Below are 23,156 nucleotides of genomic sequence, written 5' to 3'. Positions count from 1 at the left end.
AGGTTAAAGATGTTGGAGGAGGATGACCAGCTCAAATCTGGCCGAGGCGTGGAGCTCTTTTCCAAATGCGCCCCCTCTCCGCTCGACATGCGCCACTCCGTCGGCGGTCATGTGAAAGTGATGCTGAGGAATGAGTGTTAAACAATTAAAATGACTAGCTATAAAACTGTTGATCGTTGTGAGGTTGGGTCTCTGTATTTTGCTGAAGGAATTTGAAAAAATACATTTGCGCTACAAAAATATCCATTCGGAAAGACTGAGCGCGCACGACCATACCCGGCTGATGGCACTCCCGCCCCGCCGCATCATCGGGTTAAACCAGCACCACCGACAGAACAAGTGAGAGCGCAGCTGGCACAAAACATGGATTGCTGGATGGCCAGTTATTCATCAATGATATGTAGCAAAACCAAAATGTGTGGTAGCATTTCTTCAAAAGAATAAACATAAAAATATCGTAAAGCCCAGTGACAAACAACATTAGTAATAGTGTATTTATTTCCACATATTCAGAACTTTTTATTCCTTAAAAGTCCCCAACAGTTCCAAAAATGTATCCTCAGTCAGGCTCTAGTTAAAAATTCAAAACATCTTTTTTAATTTGCAGCACCGACTTATTATACAGCTTGTCAAATACAGTTCCAATTTTAACAACGATTCGAAAGACACCAAAAAGCACACAGGAACACCAAACTGAGTAAACAACACTGTTCCAGCCTGGTGCTGCATGATTTCCCAAACATTTTGCCAGCGGGAAATCAGAATTCACCAGGAAAACACAATTATCCCGAGCAGTTGTTCCTCATGGATAGCCACATACAGGTGACCGCACAGCAGCAAACAACCACACTGCGTGGTGGTAATCCCGTCATCCTGTTAATTCACTTTAACACCATCTGTACATCTGTCAGTCAGATGTATTCATTATTTCCACCAGTCTCCTGGACGGGAGCTTTAAAATTTACAGAGCGTCGCAGTGAGGAGTCTTCAAGTGAGGCTTCTGGGTGCTGCAGAGAAACAGAACAGAAATGCATTACAAATTAATTACATATTAAAAAGTACCTTTTAGCAGCAAATAATACACTCATAAACCAAAGTTTAAAATTTAGCCATTAAGAGATTTTCAACTACATAAAGATAATAATAATAATCACAAAACGTTAAACACATTTGGAGTTCAAAGTTATCATTTTAGTTACCACAGCGGGTAGCTCCATGCTTAATTTGATACAGCTGTTTACCCATCAGCATCAAATGTGTCTCCTCCTTGGATCAAACCAGGGAACTTGCAAATGTGTAAACTATACAACTATGAAGCCACTAATTATTTGCTGCAAAACGTCCTCAAATGAAAAAAACAAAACGATGTAATGAAGATACAGTCGCTGACATGCACTTTATTGCTGCGTATACTGAGAGAGCTCCATCAAGCTCACCAGGATTGAAATCCACTGTTGTTAAACAAATGTCAGTGGTGTGGTAGCAACAGAAATCTAACATATACAAAGCAGAAAAAAAGCAGTAATGATAACGCATTACTGGCTCTACATTAACAAAACTAAGACAAACTCAGCAGGTATAGAGAAAAAAAAAAAAAAAAAAAAGACAAAAATGCAGGAAAAATGAAATGTTAATGTCATTAAATACTTTGTTACCAATTTATGTTGCATGTGAATATTCACCTTCCCGTCCATGAGTGCATTAAAAAAATAAGAACAACATTAGTCTCTGTTAAAAACCACTGCTGTGTGTCTAATTTGGTTGGATGAATATTAGGGCTGCCACGATTAGTTGACTAGTCACGATTACGTCGACTATCAAAATCGTTGACGACTAATTTAATAGTCGACGCGTCTTTTGAAGCTTTGTCAGATCCCAAAAGACGCAGGAATAAGTAGTAGGATTTAAGAGTGTAATAACGGACTGAAACAGAAGATGGCAGCACTGCATGTACAAGGATGCCAGCTGCCGTTAAACCCCGAAGAAGAAGAAGCTGTGTCCCAGAATTCATAGCGCGGCCCAGCTCAGTTTCCAACAATGGCGGCAGCTAGTTAGTTTTAATGTTACTCTTATTATTCTTTCTGGGTCACAAAATAAACGTTTAACGTATTTTAAGGCAAGAATGTAGCTGTGTAAACTTCAAATATCTGCTCAGTTTTTTAAGACACCACATATTTTCAAAAGCGCTCCGACGTTTTCGGAGACGTCTGTTACCCACTAGCTCGATAGCTAGCCGGGGGCAAGGCTCACTAGAGCCCGTGAGAGAAGCGGACTCCCGGCAAATCGTCTTCAAACCCACCGCCCTCTTTCGCTACTCAGGTTAAATATATATAAGTCACTTAGATAACTTGAAAATGTTATTGTTTGGCTTTTTTTTCAGTATTTTATTTGTTCCTGAGTAAATCGGTTTGGCTGAGATTAAAGTTATAGTTTTTACACAGCTGAATAAACGTCCAGCAGACTACTGATCATCAGAAGTGTGAGATGCTCGAGAATATACTGCGGTGAGTTTATTAAACTCCACCGAAACAATCTACAAATTTCATTAAAATTTAATAAACTATCATCTTCTCTTTATTTTTAGTTAGCACATACCTGAAACACTTAAAGCTGTAAGCTAATGATATATAAGAGCAGATGCATGCTGGTGCAATAAGCTGCAGGTTTTACATTCAATGGATGCATGATCTGATTAGTTGACTAATCGCAAAAATAATCGGTGACTAGTCGACTATCAAAATAATCGTTTGTGGCAGCCCTAATGAATATAAACAAAAATCTAAAAAAAAAAAAAAAAAAAAAAGGGGGGGGGTGCTCACCTCATCGACAGGCTGCACGTCTGGGAGCTCAGGTCTGAGCAGTGCAACATCTCTGTCTGGTTGATCTTGAGAAAGGTTCTCATTCCCTTTTGAAGTTTTATTCTTCGACTCAGACGAATCTGACCGAGCAGCTTTTGGCTCCAATTTGGCTTTGTTTTCACCAACGCTGTTATCCTTTGCTGCTGGTGGCAGTTCTTCTGCTCCCCGCTGGTTTTCTGAATCTGGCTCAACAGACGGATTCTGGTCTGCCTCAGGAACTTCCTTGGCCCGCTCAGCGTCCGGCTCATCCTCAGCAGTTCCTAGAGTCTCGACCCACTGCCTGTTGGGTCTCCTCTGATGCAAGTCATTCCTGTTTAATCTGGCTTCATCAGCTCTGTACCTTAGGGCATGTTGCTGTTGAGGTGCATCCCCTCCTGCAAAATGATTGCAGTCCTCAATCCTGAGGCGAGGTTGAGCTTGCGGTTGTTCCAGCTCTGGTGGTGGTGGATCCCTTCGAGGGCGGCGTAGAGGTGCCATGATGCCATGCTGGAAGGCTGCTTGCACACTTCCATACATGAACACCTGTAGAAGAGTCAAACATATATTTATTTATACAAAGCAAAGACATACAATGTATTGCTTTATTAATGCAAATAATGCTGTGTATACAAAGCAAGCTCCATAATGTGAATTAATGTGAAAAAGGGGACAATTTGTACCACAACGGCAATCACGATAGTGAGCAGGACTGGAATCTGCAGGGTAACTGGTAGATCTTTGAGGAGCGCTCGAAGAAATTCACTGATTCCCTGTCCGAAGTGCTTCAGTGGCTCTGTGATGAAGGTCGTAATGGTAACAGAGATTGCCTAAAAAGGGAAGGATGTCTAGGTCATAACAAAGTCCAAGCGCATACCAAGGAACACAGTTTGGCATGGTAAAAATATATAGCAGTTAGAACAAGGTAGACTGGTTGCTGGGTAAAATCGGTGTAAAGAAGGTGCTGTACCAAAATCCTCCTGGTGACAAGTTTGGTTTTTGCCACAGTGGCTGTTTTTTTTCACGTTTTGTCTGCAACAACTTGCCAACTAATAGCCGAGCAGTTGCACAACTTGAAAAAGTGTGACACAAACTGGACATGGAAGCAAAAGTTGTGCTTCAGTGCTGCAGCCAAGATGTTTCAAAATGCAATTTCAAAATTTGTACTTTTTACTTCACAACTGGAGGTTGTCGTATGGTCGTGGGCAGTGTGTGACTGGCAACTTACTCGCTCACTTCTACGCTGTCAACATATTTGTCACATGTCCAAAATGGCAGCCAAATTAAAACCATGTGTTTAGTGGTGATGTGTCCGCAAAACCTCAATAACCCTTAACAGACATTCCAAAGAGTGGCCTACCTTGGTTGGAGGTACCAACAGGATGGGATTAACCATAAGAACTTCATAGTATCTCTTACAAGGGTCATCTTGAAGAGTCCAGGTGCTTCTAAACCACTCTGCAGAATACCAAATACAGGTCCAAGCTTAGGCAGACGTTATGAGCCAAATACGCTTAATATATGCAAAACAGCAATGCTGGAGTCTAAAACTGTTAAAGCAGCTGAGACTTCAGAGTTTGCACAATGACTCCACAAGGACTTAAATTCCTCTCCATCTCATGGCTGTGCAGTGAAACGTATTTCAAAATGATATTTAATACGCTCTAAAAAATATTTAATACGCTCTAAAAAGGAATGTTTTTCTCAGCCAGTTAATATTTTAGATGCAAGAGGTTTTCACAGAATGCCGTGACTGTTCGTGCTTGGTGATTGCATACCTTTCAAACTGTCACTCCAGTCAATTTTCTTCACCCCAGTGCATTTTGCATTAAAGCCTTCCATCTTCACTATATTATTTTGATGCTCAGCAAAGGCAATCTGAACAAAATATACATATTTATTAAAAACATTGTATTTTACAATCAAAAGCACTGAAATACAGCTAAACTGAAACCACTGAAAGCTGCAGGAGCTCCTATTTACCTTGTACAGGTAGAACCAGTTCCAGATAATACTAACGAAGAAGCAGACGGCAAACAGTCGTCGGAACTGCACAAACCAGGAGATCGTTGTCCACAGTTCGGTGCTGATAATGGCTACTATAATCAGGATAAATGACCCGATCTGGAGGAGAGAGCAGAGTACAGTTTGAGTGGTTACAGAAAATAGAAACCATTAAAGCACAGTAGAAGCATTAAGAAGAGTCAGAATAGAAGGAAGCCAGAGGTAAAAGCTACTAAAAACTTACTTTTAATACTGTGTCCAGCTCCACCCCAAAGGTGTCTTCAAATCGCCACTTCCAGGCCTCATAATCATGCGGTTTAAGGTCCACGAGTATCTGACTGATGGCGTTGTCCAGAGCGCCTGTTCTCCATCTGTCTTCACCCTCCAGAAGTGTCTGGATCTCTGTCATGGCTTGTTTGGACAGTTTGACTTTGGCATCAAAAAAGACATCTGTGGAGTCACTGGGCTGGGGAGAAATTAGAGCAAGTGTCTTAAAATTGCAATATTTATGACACTTGGCCAATTATTGAACCAGAGAATAAAAATTATGGCACAATATGTTCAACTAAAATCTCATAATTCACCATAAAACATGAGATGACCACCTACCACACCCACTCTTTGTATTTCCTTCAACAGTCTGCTCAGAAATCGCTTGAACACTGGACTGCATGTTGGCTGTTGTGAGATGAGCTTGATCGTCTTCTTTTGATCTTCATTCTGAATGAAGGAAGGTGGTGTAACGATATGAAGGATATCTTCTTGGCACACTTCGCCATAATTTAAACATCTCAGCCTACCCGAGTCTTGTTGCTGACCCACTGATGGCTGTTCTAGAAGTAGTAACAAAACTCAAATCATGTATAATTGGTTTCTTGTACATTCAGTGATGATCTCGAGCCAATAGAGCACCTTTGGGATGTGGTGGAACTGAAATGTTTCCAGAACCTTGTTGAACATAAGACAGCTCTGAATGCAAAAGCGGCTCCAACACAGGACTAACAAGGTGTACCTAAGAAAACATGCACAGCGAGTGCACATGTATACATAAAATGTGATCGAATGTGATAGGCTAACTATGTGATGACACCATAGTAACAGCCTGACTTTTACTATGGTAATGTCCTGATACTCTTGATGGTCCAGTATCTGTAAGTCTGACTCTAGTTAATAGAAAGTGAGAGGCTTAGAGTGCGGCTAGTCCTATCCCTGATCCTCAGATCATACTTTAGTTTCTTTTTAGAGGCTACATTTCAAAAGTCCCTCAGAAAAAAACTTTCCAGACTCCTTAAACCTTCCACACAATTCTGTTTAAAAAGGTACATGAAATTGTTTTCTAAGCTTGAACGCAGAGCTTGACTCAGGAGTGTAAAACGTGTCAACAATTGTGCTAACAATGAGAAGAAAGTAATAAGCCTGGAGCCTAAATACTGTTAGACAAATTGGAAATTGTTTTTCAGTTCTACACCTTCAATTAACTCATTCAATTTGAATGGGGGAAAACTTATATGTTGAAAATATGAATATGCATTGTGCCTGATTTCTTATTCAAAACACCAACCTGTTTCTGTAAGTCCTCCACTTGCTCTTTGCAGGACGTCAGCTCGGTCTGGCTAGAGTCCTGATTGTACTCTCTTCTTTTAGTGCCCACGTTGTCATAGCTTGCTGGCTGCGATGCAAATACACACTCTTAATGTCAGAGCTGGACAACACAACGTCTTCACAGTGATCAGAACCGTGTCAAATGTAGCTGGGTCAGAGTAAACAATCTCCCAACCTCAGTAGGCTTCCTCATCGTTTTGGTGCTAGCATCGTAGTTGAGCATATCGTAAGGGTCGAGCCACTCGTTGTCCTCCTGCTGGCCCACGGCAGTGAGCGACAGGCTCCACAACAAAGCAATAAAGAACATCCTGGCCGGGAGAAGACAGGCTCCGAACCAGAGTTAGATCCTTTACAGTGAAAGCAAGCACAGGTGTGCACAACTTTAGCTAGCAACGTTAGCTAAGTTTAAAGCTAATTTTTAAAGCAACTTTAGACTCATTGAATAAAACGTGACGTTTAAGGTAATATGACAGGTTGAGGCGTGGGTCACATATTAAAACTAAACCGTCTATACTGAACAAAACAACAAAACAGACCTTTGCACAAAAGGAATCGCTTTACTGTACAACCGCGTGACGCAATTTAAGTTTGAAGGCTCATGGGTAATGTAGTTTTGGGAAGAAGAAAAGAAAACAGTCCATTTTGGTAAAGCCGTAGTATTGATATTAAAAATCAGCTCAACCACACATGCAACTTCATAAGTAAACATACAGGAGCATTTTTTTACAATTACACAAACTGAAATACAGATAATCATCAGGTACTAGAAATCCTAATAAGTGCTTGAGCAGATTTGCTTTCTTACACTTGCATTGATGCACACAATTTGGTAATGGAAATTTTAAAAATGTCGTTTATTTATTTAGGTCACAGCAGCGTTAGTGTTTCTCCAGCATCCAGCATGACCGAGGACACTGAGCAGATGTTTCTGTGCAGGTCAGGCTTCAGGAAGTACTCGCGCCTTTTTGAAATAGAAAAGAGGTCATTCATCAGGTTGAGTTCGCTTCCTGCTTGGCCTGTGCAGTCTAAGACAGATGTTTTTGCACTTTTATAGCTGTGGCTGCATTAGACAAAGGATGAAATGTTTTTTTTGTAAAATGCTTGAACAACCAATCTGCACAAAAACTTTATTGCAAAGATTGGTATTTACACGAGACAAACATTTATCAATAAACTTTTACTGCATTTTACAGTTAAGCTGTTCAGTGAATCCTCTTCCTTCCAGGGGGTTCAAGGCAAATCAGCTACATCTTCACAAAGACGTATACATAAAACCTGGATGTCATATCTCCCAGACATGTCTGAGGTCTCCAGGGCTTTAAGAAATTCAGCAAAGGTTCCAAAACAGAGACTCATGTTTATTTTGTCTGTGATACAGGAGCCAAAACTGAACCATCGTAGTTCACTAAGCTCCACAAATGCTCAGTTATAACACGAGTCCAGGGAGTTGAATAATAATAACGACAAGCAGAAACTCAAATGCATTTTCATTTCCGCCCTTTACCACTCTTCACCCCTCCTTTGCCACCCTTAGCTTGTCGTCCCTTTCCGCGCTTTCCTTTGCCTCCTTTAGCGCGTTGTTCTTTTCTCTGCATTCCCCGCAAATCTTTCTTCATGCGCCCGTCCACCACCTTGAAGACTCCTTTGACACCAGGAGGCCGTCTCACCTTCTTCCCAGCGCCCTTTTTGCTCACAACGTATGTTACTTCTCTCTTTTCTTTCCCCAAGCCGGCTTTCTTGTATATACTGAAAGAAACACAAACAGTATTGAAATTTTCTCCTGGGTAAAACAGCCAGTTAGTTTTGTCTTCACAGCCCCACAGATGTGACAACATACCTCTTCAGCTGAGCCATCTTCTCCCTCTCAGAGATGTCCACTGTGTTGACAACCGCTTCTGCTTTCTTCTTGGCCTGCTCCATTTTTTTCAACGTCTTGAAAAGAAACGGCGGAATTAATACATTCGGAAATACACCGATTACTTCGAAAAGCTCCTCGGGCTACAAGTGTTTTACCCTTCTCTTCTTCCTGGCCTTGGCCTCAGCAACTCGTTTGATTGGCCGAGCATTGATCTCCTTCCATTTTTGTTTGTATTCCTCCACCATCTCCTTGGTGACCGGCACCGGCCTCTTCCGGTGTTTCCGTTCATCATCGAGGAACCACTCCGGTACTTCCCACGGCTCGTCAGAGGTGGCGAACCTGAAACGGCATACACAAGGTGTTATTCGTGATCTTCACTTATTCCAGCAGGTTTAAGCCTTATTTGTCGAAAACAAATGTTAACCCGAGTATACGCATCGTTAGATGCAATCAGCAATCTGAAAGGCAGATTCTTTTCCATTAGTACCTATTGGGATTGACTCAGCAAAGTTTTAGGTCATAGTACCTGGTACCACTGCTCGACTGGGGTTCCAAGCAATCCGAGCAGGTACTAAAATGTGACGCCGTCAGAGTGCGTGCCACCGATTAGCTGGTCAGTGGCGTCACTCGATGAGTCGCGAGAGCGTCTCCTTCCAAAAAATCAAAACTGCCCTTTTTGAAACCCGAAATGGCTACAAAAAAACCCCCCAAAAAACAACGCCATGGTCCCAGAGTCTGCCGAAAAGCCACAGACGGAGCACCAGGTATTAGGGCTGTGCCATTTGATCAAAATCTCCATATAACAATTTCTCATCCCGACAACGATATAAATCACAAAACGGTGCATTTTCTGTAAATTCTGTGAATCTCGGGCAACTCGACCTGTGTGAAGTGTGGGCGTCGTGCACCTGGAGTCGAGTGTTTTAAACAATACATAAAACTACATTTTTTTAGACATAAGTTGTAACGGCCGCCATTTTCTTCTTGAGTATTTATTACATGGCGTGCTGCAGGGAAAAGCCTGTTCTAACGTTTGAGCCCAAGGTTTATTTTGACCACCTGATGGCTCTTTTCTTCTCATCCATAAACCCTCTCCACACTCCTTCACGTGATTCTTGCGTAGGTGGTAGAAGAGAAAAACAAGATACTGCCGTATACGGGGTTTTTTGTGACACCACGAAACAAACGATAGCGCGTAACATGAAGCGACAGATATTTTCCTGTCGTCATCCGACATATTTCATCATATAGAACAGCCCTCCCAGGTGCATCAACACTTTGACATCCACCTTTGTTATAGCGTTCGTGTTGTATACTAATAAGGTCACAGAACGCTCAGCAGCATTAATAATAATAATAATACATTTTATTTGAAAGCGCCTTTCAAAACATTCAAGGTCGCTGTACATAGTAGAATAAAAGCAACATAAAAGCAAGAAGTTTACAGAATCATAAAAGCATAAGACAAACAAATAAAATAGGAGAGTGGAGAGGTTATGTGGGATAAGCTATTTTGTACAAGTGGGTTTTGAGTTTGGACTTAAAGAGAGAGAAGGAAGAGATGTTTCTTAAATCAGGAGGTCGGGAATTCCAGAGTTGTGGAGCAGAGCAGCTGAAAGCCCTGCTCCCCATGGTTACAAGACGGGGGGAAGGGACGGAGAGTGAAAGGGAAGAAGATGATCTGAGAAAACGAGATGGGGCGGTGATCTTAATCAGGTCAGAGAGATATGGAGGAGAGAGATGATGAATAGCCTTAAATGTGTACAAGAGTATTTTGAAATTGATGCGATATTTGACCGGGAGCCAATGAAGCTGCTGCAGGACAGGAGTGATGTGGTGGACAGAAGGGGTCCTGGTGATGATACGGGCAGCAGAGTTCATCGCTATGATGACAACCACGGACATTTGCTAGTTCTGGATTGTAATGGAAAAAGATCCAAAGCACACACACCTGTGGAAGGAGCTGTCCACCAGGTCCCTTGCCCTCTTCTTAGATGTAGCGATCTGAGTGCCGAGTGCCAGGCCTTCTGGACTCAGGATTCTAGCTTTCTTACCTAAAGAAACAGTCAGTCATCCAGAGTTACACACACACACACAGGCTAAAAACACAATATAAGCTCTAAAGCATGAGATAGGACATATAGACATATCAAATATTGCTGAGATGCAATGGTGCATGTTATGTAACTTAAGAGCACTTTTATTGGAAACCATGCGGGTTATTCAAATGAGTTTTCAACCCAGCTGTGGCAGCAGCAGTGCAATACTTCAGGTTACAAAAGAGTTGAGAGGTGCAACACCAAAATGGATGGGTGCCAGCACGCAGCACCGTGCAACAGGGGGCGCTCACCAAGCATGAAAACTGACCAACTCTTCCTGAAGATGGCAGACTAAAGGTTCACCACTGAGTGCAAAGATGCACTGAGGAAGAGTTTCAGCACTCGAAAACTGACAAGCAAACAATTTAGAAGATCGGAGAATTATGTGCTGCCTGGCAAAAGCATAGTTTCTTTGTAGGGCTTCAAACGTAGGGCATAAGATGAGCTCTGTCAATTGTTCTGGAGCCCAAATGTGCATAAATAAAGAAATGTTTATATGCCACATTTAGATGATGACGAGAAGTGTTTGGGGATGCTGACGACCTCACTGTCATACTCACTGGTACTTTCGACAGGAACAACCTGGAAGTCGCCGTCATCATCAACCTCTCCTGATACTCCACCAGCCCCCCGGGCCTGCTTCATTCTGGTAATCTCCCTAAAAGGAAACCGATGAACATGTTACCTGTATATTAGCATTAGTTCATCTGCTGTTAAGAACAGTTTTAAGAAATTGGAAATATTGCAGATTTCTTTTCAGTTACGCAATCAAACTAAGCTTATTAATTATGTAACACACTGGACTAAAGAGAGCCACACTTAATGTGCTTTTACGTTTCATCATCACTGCTGTCATCCGAGTCACTGTCACTCTCCTCTGCAGCTTCCAGTGATGGTCCTGCCTTTTCCTCCTCTGGCAGAGCAGCTTCTTGCTGCTTCTCCTCCTCCTTTATGTCTTCCTCAGCTTTCCTCTTTTTGCCTTTTCCTAGAAGGAAGAATACATACAAGGATACCTACTAGCCCCTCACAAACACAATTTCATTTAAAGCTGTGAAAAATAACATGTATGTGAACGTGTGAGTGTGAAGACATGAACACGAGGAGGAGAAACACTTCACACCTGACTGTTTAGTCCGGAGCCACTCGGTCTGTTTGAGCTCGCTCTCTGCGTCTCCTTCGAGGCCGATCTCAGAGAAGATGCCCTACGGGTACAACATCAGCACATTTACACACAAAGCACGGTGAAAGATCAGAAATCAAGTAGGAAGCAGGTGCCACATCACACAGTGAACAGGTGCAGCAGAAGAATACCTGAGCTTTAGATGTTGCGTTACGAGTCAAACACATACCTTGCTGAACCACAGGTCGGCCTGTCGCTCCATCTTCTCATCTTTTCCCTCTAGCTCCACCACCAAGCCACCATCCTGCTCTTCATCCTCCTCCTCCTCTTGGTTGGTAAACTTTACTCTGAAAACCACAGAAATGAATCGTGAACTTTGAGCTCTTCTAGAAAGGTTGGGCTTTCTTTCTGGTAAAAAAAAAAAAAATAGACTTGAGCTTCCAGGGAAAAACAGTAAGCATCAAACTTGTGGAATGACAATAACAATTCTAGTAAATCAGTCTAGTTTGAGACCAACTCTGCTAAAAAAAATAAATTTGTACTCACTGAACATGTATACTAGGGGTGGGTTTTAATAATCGATTCATCGATTAAAATCGATGCTGGCTTGGATAACGTGATATCGATTCATTAAAATCCTGAATCGATTTTTTATATAAATGTATTTTGCCCAAAATTCCAGAATCTCAGGTGAAACGTCACAAAATTTTGACAACCACCAAACATTTAAAACAGTAAATGAGAGCAGGAACACGGCTTCTGCACAAAGACGTAAACACAAAGCGCCGACCCGCAGATCAGAATCAGAGAGATGTGACTTTCTCACCCGATGGCACGGACACGGTCGGGGCTGAAAGCCGACAGCTCGCTGATTCTGATGTTTTGGCGGGTCCGCGCTTTGTGTTTACGCCCTTTTTGCGGTGATTCTAGAGCTGTTAGTTTTGTCTCTCTCCAAACAATATTGACCAAACCAGCAGCAAAAGAAGATCCAAACTAAGCTTCACATAAACATCGTCATGGACTCCCTCTGACTTTTGCTGTTTTGCTTCCACCAGGATAAAATCACACTTCATGCACAGCTCTCTCTCTCTCTCTCGCTCTCTCTCTGTACTTCAAGAACAGTTTCCCGTCTATCCCTGAAATCTGTTTTCTGCATTATTCGCTTGCTTGTTACGCACAAGTCTACCTTGTTTACAGGCTGTCGGCCGATGTTTTTTTTTTTTCCCTTTACTTACTTCCGAAAAGAAAACCTAATGTCTGCCGTTCAACAGGCTTCAAATTATACAAAATGCAAAACGCTGTGTCTCTAATAAAACCGCTGTAACTTCAGAGGTAACTTTCATAAGTTGATTAATGGTTTTCTTTCATTTTTGATGTACTGCAGAATATTTTTATAAAATCCAGGCCAGGAAAATCACCTTCATGTTTTTCTGTGTTTTATCTTCAGCTACTTTGACACAAAGGCATCTGCTGTGATGCTCACACCTTTGATAAAGTCTGGAAAGTGTCAGCTTCCTTTTTATAGATACAAAAATATGTAAATGTACTGATCTGAATTATAATATTTCTGACTGTCTGAGGCAAAATTTCCCAGATTAAAATCGAATTGAATTGAATCGTGGATCAAATCGATTCAGGACCTTGTGAATCGGAATAGAATCTATTCTAGAAATCAGTGACGATACCCAGCCCTAATGTATACATGCTATTCAGTGCTTAACACCTTTCTAAAGAGAATTCCTACAGAGCCAGGCACCACATCACCAGGGCCTCAGAGTGCTTTTGCTCTGAATGGCCTCTTACTTCTTTTTTGGTGCTTTCTTTTCCAGCTCCTTTTGTCGCCGTTCCACCTCTTCCAGATCCTCGTCATCCAAATCAGATGCCAGTGACATTTTATCTGCATCATCGCCATCTTCATCGGAGAGGTGAAAATCATCGTCTTCATCTACCAGAGTGTCCGCTGCCTTCATGTCCCCCTTTGATATGTCAACAAGCACCTGAGGGACCGAGAAATTAACATGAAGCCGCTTCTCAGTGATAAAGCTCGTGGTACTTGAACTCTGTGGGAATCAGCGGTATTCTGATCTTGAGTTTGGTGCTTTTGGGAAGCAGCGTGTGACGTTTACCTTTTTCTTCTTGATGGAGACGAGAGAGAACAAGGACGAGTCCTCAGTGGAGGCGATGGACACACCCGGTAGATCCATCTTCAGCTCCACTCTCTCTCTCTGCTTCCGCTGCTCCTTCAGCAGTTTCCTCTTCTTCCTGCCAAATCAGCAAGAGAAAGTTTCTTGGTTTGCCCCTACAACTGCATCCGTGGCAAAAGCTAAGAGAGGTGAAACTAAAAGTAAAGTGTTGCTTCTCTTTAAGGCAAGATGCACCTATCAAGACAAAGTAGGAAAGATGAGGAATTAATGTCACCGAAAACACAAAAAACTAAAGCGGTTCATACCGTTTGAGCTCAGCCACCTCCTCAGCTTTCAGCTCTGCCAGCTTTTTCACCATCTCTTCCTCCTCGTTGTCCTCACCCTCCTCCTCTTCATCCTCCTTCTTTCCTGCTTCTTCCTCTGAATTGCTCCCTTCTTCATCCGAGCTTAAGCTAAAAACAATGTAGAGATGATTTATGTGTGACACACTTTAACAAAGATTTAATATTTAAACTGCTTTTTCTTTTCTTTTTTTAAACCTGATCTCCTGGTCGAGCTGCTTAGCCTCGTCTTTCAGTTTCTTAGCTAGGTATCTCCTCAGCTTGGACCTCCAGTTCAGCAGCAGGCTGCAAACGTGAGAAAAGACACGCAAACACGGCCCGTGTTAACAACACTTCATGCTACAACACGTTCTCACACCATCTGATGTATGTGATGTGCAAGCACAGTAAAGCAGCAGCAGCTTACTAAAGCACAAACGTGGCGAGTGAGAGATGGAAAAGCTCACCGGAGTTCTTTGCGGCCCAGGACTTTGATGTCACGACAACACTCCTTTATTTCATTGCTGGTTGCTGAGTGAAACTCCAGATCAGGATTGTTGAAGGTGATCTGAATGAGACAGAGCAAGAAAAGCACGAGTTTTCTTCTTAGTTCTTATTCTTAACAGGACTGTCTCAAAGACCCCTCCCCTCCCACACACACACAAACAAAAAAAGCTCACCTCACTGGCTTTTCCCAGAAAGTCGACTGGGTTCTCGGCTTTCAGAAAATCGGTCACCGTGAAACTGTGGTAGAGGGTCAGATCTCCATCTGTATATCCCTCCGCCTGCAACAGAAGAAGAGCTGCTTCACCACTGATGGTTCATTTCTGGGCTCAAATGTGCCTTAAAGTAAGTCTTAAACCTTGTGACTGATAAATAAAACAAAGTGTTTAAAAGCTAAAAATTTCATAACAGGCAATCGCAGCCAGCTCTGACATGCTTATCGTGACCAAACACTTGTCAGTATACATGCCTTTGGCTTCTTTACAGGGATCAGCTCCTTCACAGTTTTGGCCTGCACCTCCACCTCTTTGAATGCATACTTGGGGTCAAAGAACTTGCTGTCGATTTTGTCCGGGGCAACAAAACCTGATGATGACAATGGGGGAGGTTTAGGTGAGGTTTAGTCAAGAACAAGGTCAAAATTAAGGTCATTATTTATTGTCTTCAAAAAGCGAATGAAATAATCAAGGTTGTGCTAATGACACCGACCCTGACAGATGACAAAGATCTCAGCAGACTCATTCCTGGACGCCTGCGGTTTGGTGGCCTGCACCTTCTTGAAGAACTGCTGGAAGATCCAGAGCAGAGGCTGGTAGTCTTTGGAGCGAAACACCTTGGTGACAAAGGTGCCGCCTTTGGTAAGAAACTCACAGGCCAACTTCAGAGCCATGAGAGTCAGGTGAGCTGTGGGTGAAAAAGGGAGGATTTCAAAATTAGATTTAAATACCAAATACTGTGGAAAATGGACATGAACTAGTTTAGGCACAACAGAGACACAAAATCAAAGAGTGGTAAGGATGTATCAAAAAAGAACCCCTTACAATCCTCTTCAACCAAATTAAATAATTTTGGACATATTGTGCGAATGCTGTTTTACTGCAGTCTGATCTCTAGACGTTTTGTCTCGACTCACCTTGGGAAAAGGCATCGTGCTGCCAGTTAGCTCCCACATTTGGGGCTCCATCGTTTAACACAACATCCACTTTCCAAGTCTGAAGCTCCTTTCTGAGAGACTGTACAACGGAAAGAGTGTCTCATCAGTTAAAACCATGTCACAAACATAGCGTTGGCTGTCCACATCTCTACTGTTGAAATATCATCTCTGATTTTATGTTTTTTCAGTGATGCTGTGAACAGCAGCAGCTTTCTCACCTGTCTGCATTTCTCAGTGGTGATGTCTTCTTGAAGTGTCACCACGTTGGGGATGGGTTTAATGGGGACCAAGTCAACACCTGAGAAGAAGAAACCACTCTTATGGGGAAGTATTGTCACACGCATTACAGCTGCTTTAGAAGCATAACAGAAACAGAGCCATTTATCATTGGAGAAATTTGCACTCACCGATAATCAGACTTGAAACAGGCATAAACTTAGACGCTACCTGCAACCTGGAAAAGGAGATTTTGAATTCAACTTTGATTATTTTGCATAGTACAAATCACTCATTTATCCGTTTTCGCGTCTGTCATGACGTATTGTACCGTATTGTCATTTCTGTAAGGCTCGTGCATTTTATCTTGTAATCACAGCAAAAGAAAGTCTGTGATTATAGTGAACCAGAGTCGTGCTCACCAGAGAGGAGGTCGAGGTTGGTCACACACGGTCCTAAGTTAATGCAACTTTACACAAACTGCAACTGTACAATCACCAGTCAGCTCCTCTTCCCTGACTTTCTCCCCCTAACACTTCTGTCAACGTGGTAGCTCTTTTCTCTTCTCTCTGTCCCTGACTCAGCTGCCACTTGTTATAACAAAGACCTTTGGTGATCGTTCACATGTGACAGAAGCGAATGACCAAAGACTGCAAAGTGGTCAACTGGCCAGCTTCCCCCCAGAGGGGTTACTTCTTTTCCTTTAGTTACCACACACGACGGCGTGTCTGGTGACGGGATGCTTACCACCCTCCAGGTGCAGCGCACAGATCCACCAGAGCTCGGGCTTTCTGCAGAAACTGGAACTTACGGTTAAGCTGGATCAGTTTGAAGGAGGAACGAGAGCGATAACCTAAAAATTACACAAAAAAGGAGATTTAAAAGATTGCCAGCAGTCTGCAACCCACACTTTATATCGATCGGAGCTTTAGCCTGCTAATGCTAATATCGCGACAGTCTCGAGCTCGTGTTGTTTTCCGGTACTCTACCTGTTTCTTTGGCCAGGTGGTAGAATTTATCTTTCCGGGTCTTTCCGACCTTAAGTTTCTTCCCCATATTTGCTGCTTTACTTTTACGCCGGACCTTAACACACAGATATGTCACACACTCAAAACACCCCTCTGCCTATGAAAACAGCACGTGTACACGTGCCGGCGCAGGACTACGACGTCACACTTCTTCTTCTTCTTCGGATTTGTTTGTTAGTTTCGCGCATGTTTCGCCACCTGCTGTTAACAACACATTACTACGATATCTTAAATAAAATGCATTATTATTATTATTATTATTATTATTATTAATGCCGTTGCTGCTAAATAAATAAATATAATAATAAATAATAAATATATCCAGTTATATGGACAAGATTAGTACTAGACACACAAAAATAGCTCATGTTTATGAATTGCTATTGAGGGAGAAGGACTGTTCTTGTCATGCATGCAGGCGATCGAGGCTCAAGGGTTGGCAGTTCGTCTTGTAATCAGAAGGTTGCCGGTTCGAGCCCCGACTCCGACAGTCTCGGTCGGTGTGTCCTTGGGCAAGACACTTCATCTGTTGCCCACTGGTGGTGGTCAGAGGGCGCCAGTGTCCGACAGCCTCACCTCTGTCAGTGCGCCCCAGGGCAGCTGTGGCTACAATGTAGCTGCCATCACCTGTGGGTGGATGACTGGATGTAGTGTAAAGCGCTTTGGGGTCCTTAGGGACTAAGTAAAGTGCTATACAAATACAGGCCATTTACCATGGCAGTCTGAGCAACGTAAAATAAGACTAATTAATTCATTCAACAACTCTCCATTACTCATTATTTGCTTTCATCTAATGGCATCACTCTTTACAGATCAAAAATTAATTAAGTGAAAATTACACACCATGCTTGGTTTGCTGAAATTACAGAAAACAGGGATCCACAGTATTTACTCTGGCCTATACTGGTGTCCTGCTTATAGTTTTTCAGTTACAAAGGTGATGATACATTTCTGTCCATCCATCTCTTTAGGAGCTAATCCCAACTGCTATAGGGCAAGGAGCGGGGTACACCCTGGACAGGTCACCCATCTGTCGCAAAAAGACAGACAACTATTCACACCTACAGGCAATTTAGATTCACCAATTAACCTAACCCCATCAAACTATGATTAATGCTCCATGGGTTAAAAAAAATAATTTGGTCAAATAATTCACAACTCCCGCCTACAACAAAGACTGGATCAACAAGCAACTGCGGCCATATTGTAATAGTATATGGGGTTTGTTAATAAACATAACATCATTTTTTAAATCTTTATCAATGTTTATTTTGTTATTTTTTATCACAGCCAAATGAATTTAGGGAAAACACTTTAGTGAAGACTACAGCTGTCAGAAAGGCCTGTTTCTGGACCGTGTGTTGATCAGTCCCAGGACAGAGAAGGCACTGGCTGCTGCCGTCACCAAACTGATGGCCCCAATGGCTCGTGAAGCCTGTGGAGACAAGAAGGAGGGGCAGGGCGTGGACTGCGGGTTAGAATAGGAGCAGCAGAGGCTGATTGATTTTATTGCATATTCACAATAAAGCATGATTCCAAACTTAACAAGACTAACTCATTAGTCTGTAACTCAGATTTGTCTAACTTATAAGAGGAAGCAGGCAACAACACATTTATTTACAGTAAACCTTTTTTTCCCGTAAACTGTTTTGAGCTGATTATTTAATTCAAAGCTGATTTGTTGTGTAAAGATTAAGGCTTTGGCAGGATGTATTTGGCTCTTAAACATAGCTTTAAAGTAGATTTGGATGTCGTTGTTTTCAATACAGAACATGGTCATAATTAAAGCAATTATAAGATTATATGTGGGTGAAAAATAGAATTATGAGTTATATTTTGGGACAAAGTATCATGTTTTCATTTTAGTGGTATAGTAGAGCCCTGGGATGGATTAATCCCTGATGTTAAGGTTCACTCTGATTTGCCACTTTGGTCAATGTTTTTAAATGTCTGACAATGTGAGACTATGACAGGGCCAATGTTTTGGATTTATTAGTCGCTTTTAGTGACACACCAGACAGAAGCAGAACAAACAGTGAGAGACCTGCTCAGACACCCCCTCCCCGTAACGAAGAAGGGTAACGAAGTGCTCGCAGTTGCTCCCCAGCAAGTCATAAGAGACCTCCTGGCCAATGAGGACTTGTGCCCGCTGGATGATTTCACAGACAGGGAGGGGTGTGTGGTTGTGGTCATACTTGTTGTTGACACGGTAGGAATCACTTCCCACTACCTCCTTCAGTAGCTGCATGCGTACCACTGCCTTCCTGCTGAAGACAGACTTCACACTGGACATGGCGGCTGCCTGGCTCTCATCTGTGGGAAAGGAGGAGATTATTTAAATTGTCAAAGGGAAGAGAAGAAAGACTCTTCTGTAGGCTAAGGCTAATGACGCCAGACTTAAAGACCAGATATAAACACATTAGCACAGTGAAGCTGGAGGATGAACGCTAACCTTTTTTCCACTCGATAAAAGTTAACGTGAGGGTTCCCGATGTTTAGAGACAAATGCAATCACAGGATGCTGTAAATGGACCAACTTCAGTCAAGAGAACAACTGAGCTGTACGTTTTCATTTTTTTTAAATCTCTCAGTCAGAACATACTCTATCATGTTTAGGTGGAAACTAGCGAGCTAACCTCCTGCTAACTTCAAACTCAGTTAAATTTCATAACTTCTGTTTTTATGGATGCCTGGATGTTAAACTGAATTGTTACACCTGGTAAAGCAGCAACGCTGATCATTTTATTAAGATGAAAGAATTTAGACAGTTTGTAACGCTCAGTTATACCGCAGTGTTCATTTGACTTTGGGACCTGAAGCGGAGTTTGGACCCAGAAACAGCTAATGCCATCAGACTAAAAGACCGGATAGAAATGGGGACGTTTTCAAGTATGAAACAGGGGGAGGGGATGCCAACATCTGCAGATAACAGGGGCCACACGCTTGTCAAAAAAGGGTAAAAACAAGTTTTGGTTAAAAGGGGGTGAAAATTGTGATATGTTATCCCAGCCCATTTCACAGTGAATGCAGTTCACTATGAAAAAGGACATTTTTACAGGACTCTGGGTGTATTTGTGAAAAACTAAGAACATCCTCTCTCTTTCCCTGGAAAATGCACATAATCATCAAAAAGTGTGAGCACCTCTATAAAGTTTCTGCAGTTTGCTGGCCTGGAGCATTCAGACGTGTGTAAACACCATCCTACAATATTCCCAGGAGTGGACATCATAGCCCCACGATGACCCAAGAGCTACATCTCAGACTAAAGGCTTCAGTTGGCATGTTGAATGTTAAAATTCATGACAGCTAGAAAAATACTGAACCAGTATGAATAGTTTGCCAAGATAAAGCCTCTTTTCTCTAAAAATGAGCACGACAGGAGAGTTTAGGTTTGCAAAGCTGCATCTGGAACAATGGCCCTCACTTACTAACAGTGCATACACAAAAATGTGTGCATGATTTATGGATACAAACATTTCATGCACAAATCAGTGATTTATCAGTATTTTCATACCTGAATTTGTTTACATGTTACTGTACATGTTACATGTTACTAGTCACTGCACAGTGGCGTCAGAGTGGGTATTTCAGTTTAACAGGTCAACGAAGTTGTATTGTATTAATTTTTAACCTCCTTTCACTCTTCCTTCAATTATTTGATAAACGACATCTCAGGAGTTATGAAGTGCCCAGACCTTAGTGAAATAAACAAAGCTAAAATTAATTTGAATTCAATTCAATTCAATAAAACTTTACTGATCCTGAAGGTTGACCCCGAAGGAAATTGGGTTAAGGCTGCCGACCTTTGCCAGCACCATCTTACCCTTCCGACCATACATACATTAGACAAACATCACATGGGGAAGACAGGTCAGAGAGGTATAACAATGGAAAATGCACAACATGAGGAAAGACGAGGAGAAAAAATAACTCCCCCCAGACTGAGCTCCAACAGGAAGATCAGTATGAGAACAGAAAAAAACACCTCAGCACATAAATCATCACATCTCACAACATAAAGACATGAGCTTCGAAGGCGTTTGGAGGGGTGGGGGGTGAGTGTAGGTCTGTGTCAGTGAACATGCGTGTGTGTGTGCGTGTGTGTGCGTGTTCCATGTTCAACCGAGAGAAAGTGTCCCTTCACCCGGTTATGCAAAAGTCAACAATCTTCGATCAGCGCGGATGGCCTTGAAGGAAGGTTGTTGTTCCAGTCAGCTTCAACCTTGGCAGGCCTTCAGCTGGTGCCAGTGGGATGGCCGTATGAGTGAAGATGGTGAATGTTTAGGTTTAGTGCGAACAACTGCATCCAATTTTACAATTGGTCTAATGTCCGTCACTGGTCACCAATTCTCTCAATTCCCGTTGTTCTTCTCCAAGATCGTATCCATATTGAGTTCAAAACACAGTCAGAGTACTCACTGCCCCGCCCATCGTCTGTCATGTCGGCCAGCCTTGTGGGATTTTGAACAGCTGTAGCCGCTTCTTGTTCTTCGATAAGCTGAGCCAGCTCCAATCAGCCAGAACTCTGTTATCGTGGTTCCGAATTGGTAGATGTCGTTCATTGTCCTCCATCGAGAGTGTCGCCAGACACACGATGCAACCGACCATCGAGTATCCGGCAGCAAATGTCTCCGCAGGACAATCGGGCTGTCCCAAGCCCAGGAAGGTGTCAATTCCGTTACGGGACCAGTTGATCAAATCCATAATTCTTTCGGTTTTAGAGAACAAGACTGAGAAACTCTTTGAGGGTTAGAAAGCGAGACTATACAAAAGACATGAGAAGCCAAGCAGGAAAGATAAGGGAGAGGGAGAAGAATGCGACCGCCTCCGTCAAGAGCCAAGAGAGAACTATTCTCTAATTTAATTAAGCATCAGGATGTAGTTTGTAATGTGAGCCTTTTAACCTCAGTCTAAAACATAATATAAAGCAGGTTTATGTCAGATTTGTGAGGATAGCTGCAAGTTTTACGTTAGAAACTCTTTTACTGACCAACAGGAGTTAAGTTGATGATGTAACCATCTCCCAGGTAGAGAGCCCAATGCTGATAGGCTGGTCTGAAAATCTCAATGAGGTCACCAGGCTGGGGGTCACCGGAGAGGGCAGGAAGGTCCAGCTCATTAGAGGCCATCTACACAGAGAGCCACAGAGAGACATACATGCTTAAAAGGACATTTAAATAACAAAAATAACAGAAATATTTAGTTGATAGAATATTTGTCATTTTAGAAAATGTGAAATCTGTAACACACTTGCAAAATGTGAAGCCTTTCTCACTAGATTTGAGAAATCTTATCGCTGCTACATGATTACAGATTATATAATTATTACTGATAAGGAAAACTGCTGCTAGAGTGACCGCTCACTCATATGTGTATCCCTCTCTGCTGTCATTCAATCCCCAAAACACACATGGCTAACGCACATTATCCAGCAAACTTACATTAGAGTTTTGTAGTTGTTTATCCATCCCACATCATGCTTCCACAAATTCTAAGAAGAGAGGAAGAACAGCTGATAAATACAAACTGCTTTTACACCAAGAGATGGAGAAATTCCACTTTCCTTTCCTAGTCTGATAAGATTCGAAAGGGAAAATAACAAAATTCCCAGAGCAAGAAAATGCTAGATAAAACACAATGTAAAGGTCACCCATACATACACGCACGTACAATACACACCAGCTCGCACAGACAATACGCACATGAGCTCTTGTTTCACCTGTGCTGCCACAATAGCAGCAGCACAAAAGGGAAGCTGACAGAAAATAGTTTGAGCTCAGGTTATTTCACACAGGAAAAAAATATTTCACCTGTCATTTCATGTCTTTAATTCCCTCTCTCTCTTATTTTTCTTTCCTGGACGATAATGATTACAGTGTGAATATTTCCCAAGGTCAGAGTTTAATGTTGATTAAAATTTCACTTGGATGGCATGAAATCAATATCTGCCTGGGAGAGCAACTGCTATATCCATCTCATTATTAATGTATGGTGCCCAAGACACATTGAAAATAAGTGTCCATACATTATTCACCAAATCAAAACCGCATCAGCATCTGAGAGCTGCCACAAATACAGAAACATACATGTATAAAGTCATGTGACAGAAGTATATTGTAATAACTAAATCGAGGTTACAGACCAAATAGGCAACACTGAGCAAACATTTTAAAGAGAAAAGGCGTCCAAGAGTAGTACTTACTCAAACACCAGCAGCTTTTTCTTCCTCACCATTTTAATTCCCCATCATAAATTCACACAAAACCATAAAGAA

General features: G+C 42.2%; 3 protein-coding genes across 5 annotated transcripts; all 3 read right to left on the bottom strand.

Annotated features, from left to right (window-relative positions):
- Window positions 1-480: 480 nt before the first annotated feature.
- clcc1 (chloride channel CLIC-like 1) lies at window positions 481-7,017 on the bottom strand. Of its 3 annotated transcripts, XM_084921585.1 has the most exons (11): window positions 6,616-7,016; window positions 6,400-6,507; window positions 5,448-5,558; window positions 5,083-5,304; window positions 4,818-4,958; window positions 4,613-4,712; window positions 4,195-4,292; window positions 3,518-3,664; window positions 2,820-3,380; window positions 1,656-1,682; window positions 481-1,007 (listed from the first exon to the last, which is right to left on the bottom strand). In XM_084921585.1, the coding sequence occupies exons 1-11, from the start codon at window positions 6,745-6,747 to the stop codon at window positions 912-914; spliced, it is 1,743 nt and encodes a 580-aa protein (XP_084777711.1). In that variant the 5' UTR covers window positions 6,748-7,016; the 3' UTR covers window positions 481-911. The 3 variants fall into 3 exon arrangements, with proteins under 3 accessions (XP_084777711.1, XP_084777712.1, XP_084777710.1); XM_084921586.1 differs by lacking the exon at window positions 1,656-1,682 and having other exon boundaries at window positions 6,616-7,015; XM_084921584.1 differs by having other exon boundaries at window positions 919-1,682; window positions 6,616-7,017.
- Window positions 7,018-7,553: 536 nt separating this feature from the next.
- ftsj3 (FtsJ RNA 2'-O-methyltransferase 3) lies at window positions 7,554-17,042 on the bottom strand. Its single transcript, XM_084921583.1, has 21 exons — window positions 16,844-17,042; window positions 16,602-16,707; window positions 16,046-16,092; window positions 15,857-15,936; window positions 15,618-15,717; window positions 15,194-15,388; window positions 14,955-15,070; window positions 14,662-14,766; window positions 14,449-14,549; window positions 14,201-14,287; window positions 13,967-14,113; window positions 13,644-13,779; window positions 13,321-13,514; window positions 11,747-11,864; window positions 11,518-11,599; window positions 11,232-11,382; window positions 10,958-11,055; window positions 10,250-10,352; window positions 8,454-8,637; window positions 8,278-8,372; window positions 7,554-8,186 (listed from the first exon to the last, which is right to left on the bottom strand). Exons 1-21 carry the CDS (start codon window positions 16,908-16,910, stop codon window positions 7,928-7,930), a joined length of 2,571 nt encoding a protein of 856 aa, XP_084777709.1. The 5' UTR covers window positions 16,911-17,042; the 3' UTR covers window positions 7,554-7,927.
- A 604-nt stretch (window positions 17,043-17,646) lies between these two features.
- Window positions 17,647-22,350, bottom strand: plaat1 (phospholipase A and acyltransferase 1). Its single transcript, XM_084921587.1, has 4 exons — window positions 22,324-22,350; window positions 21,873-22,011; window positions 18,927-19,195; window positions 17,647-18,317 (listed from the first exon to the last, which is right to left on the bottom strand). The coding sequence occupies exons 1-4, from the start codon at window positions 22,348-22,350 to the stop codon at window positions 18,216-18,218; spliced, it is 537 nt and encodes a 178-aa protein (XP_084777713.1). The 3' UTR covers window positions 17,647-18,215.
- Between the last annotated feature and the right edge of the window lie 806 nt (window positions 22,351-23,156).

Source organism: Perissodus microlepis, chromosome 23 (assembly GCF_051167445.1).
Source record: "Perissodus microlepis isolate ML-2025 ecotype Zambia chromosome 23, ASM5116744v1, whole genome shotgun sequence".
In the NCBI taxonomy this organism is placed as follows: Eukaryota; Metazoa; Chordata; class Actinopteri; order Cichliformes; family Cichlidae; genus Perissodus; species Perissodus microlepis.
The sequence above is the reverse complement of the archived record's forward strand: the minus strand, read 5'-3'. Positions and strand labels throughout refer to the sequence as shown.

Bases quoted from the DNA above. Each gene is read 5' to 3' on its own strand.
- plaat1 (XM_084921587.1), bottom strand. From the start codon at position 22,350: ATGGATAAACAACTACAAAACTCTAAT. The intron at 22,012-22,323 runs GTAAGTTTGCTG...CTCTCTGTGTAG, and splicing joins AACAACTACAAAACTCTAAT to ATGGCCTCTAATGAGCTGGA. The intron at 19,196-21,872 runs GTCAGTAAAAGA...CCTTTCCCACAG, and splicing joins CATCAACTTAACTCCTGTTG to ATGAGAGCCAGGCAGCCGCC.
- clcc1 (XM_084921584.1), bottom strand. From the start codon at position 6,747: ATGTTCTTTATTGCTTTGTTGTGGAGCCTGTCGCTCACTGCCGTGGGC. The intron at 5,305-5,447 runs GTAGGTGGTCAT...ATTTCTCCCCAG, and splicing joins AAATACAAAGAGTGGGTGTG to CCCAGTGACTCCACAGATGT. The intron at 4,293-4,612 runs GTATGCAATCAC...GGTATTCTGCAG, and splicing joins CTGGAGTGACAGTTTGAAAG to AGTGGTTTAGAAGCACCTGG.
- ftsj3 (XM_084921583.1), bottom strand. From the start codon at position 16,910: ATGGGGAAGAAACTTAAGGTCGGAAAGACCCGGAAAGATAAATTCTAC. The intron at 11,600-11,746 runs GTATGTGTTTGA...TTGTACCCGTAG, and splicing joins CCGACCTGTGGTTCAGCAAG to GGCATCTTCTCTGAGATCGG. The intron at 8,638-10,249 runs GTGTGTGTGCTT...ATGCCGTTTCAG, and splicing joins GTGGACAGCTCCTTCCACAG to GTTCGCCACCTCTGACGAGC.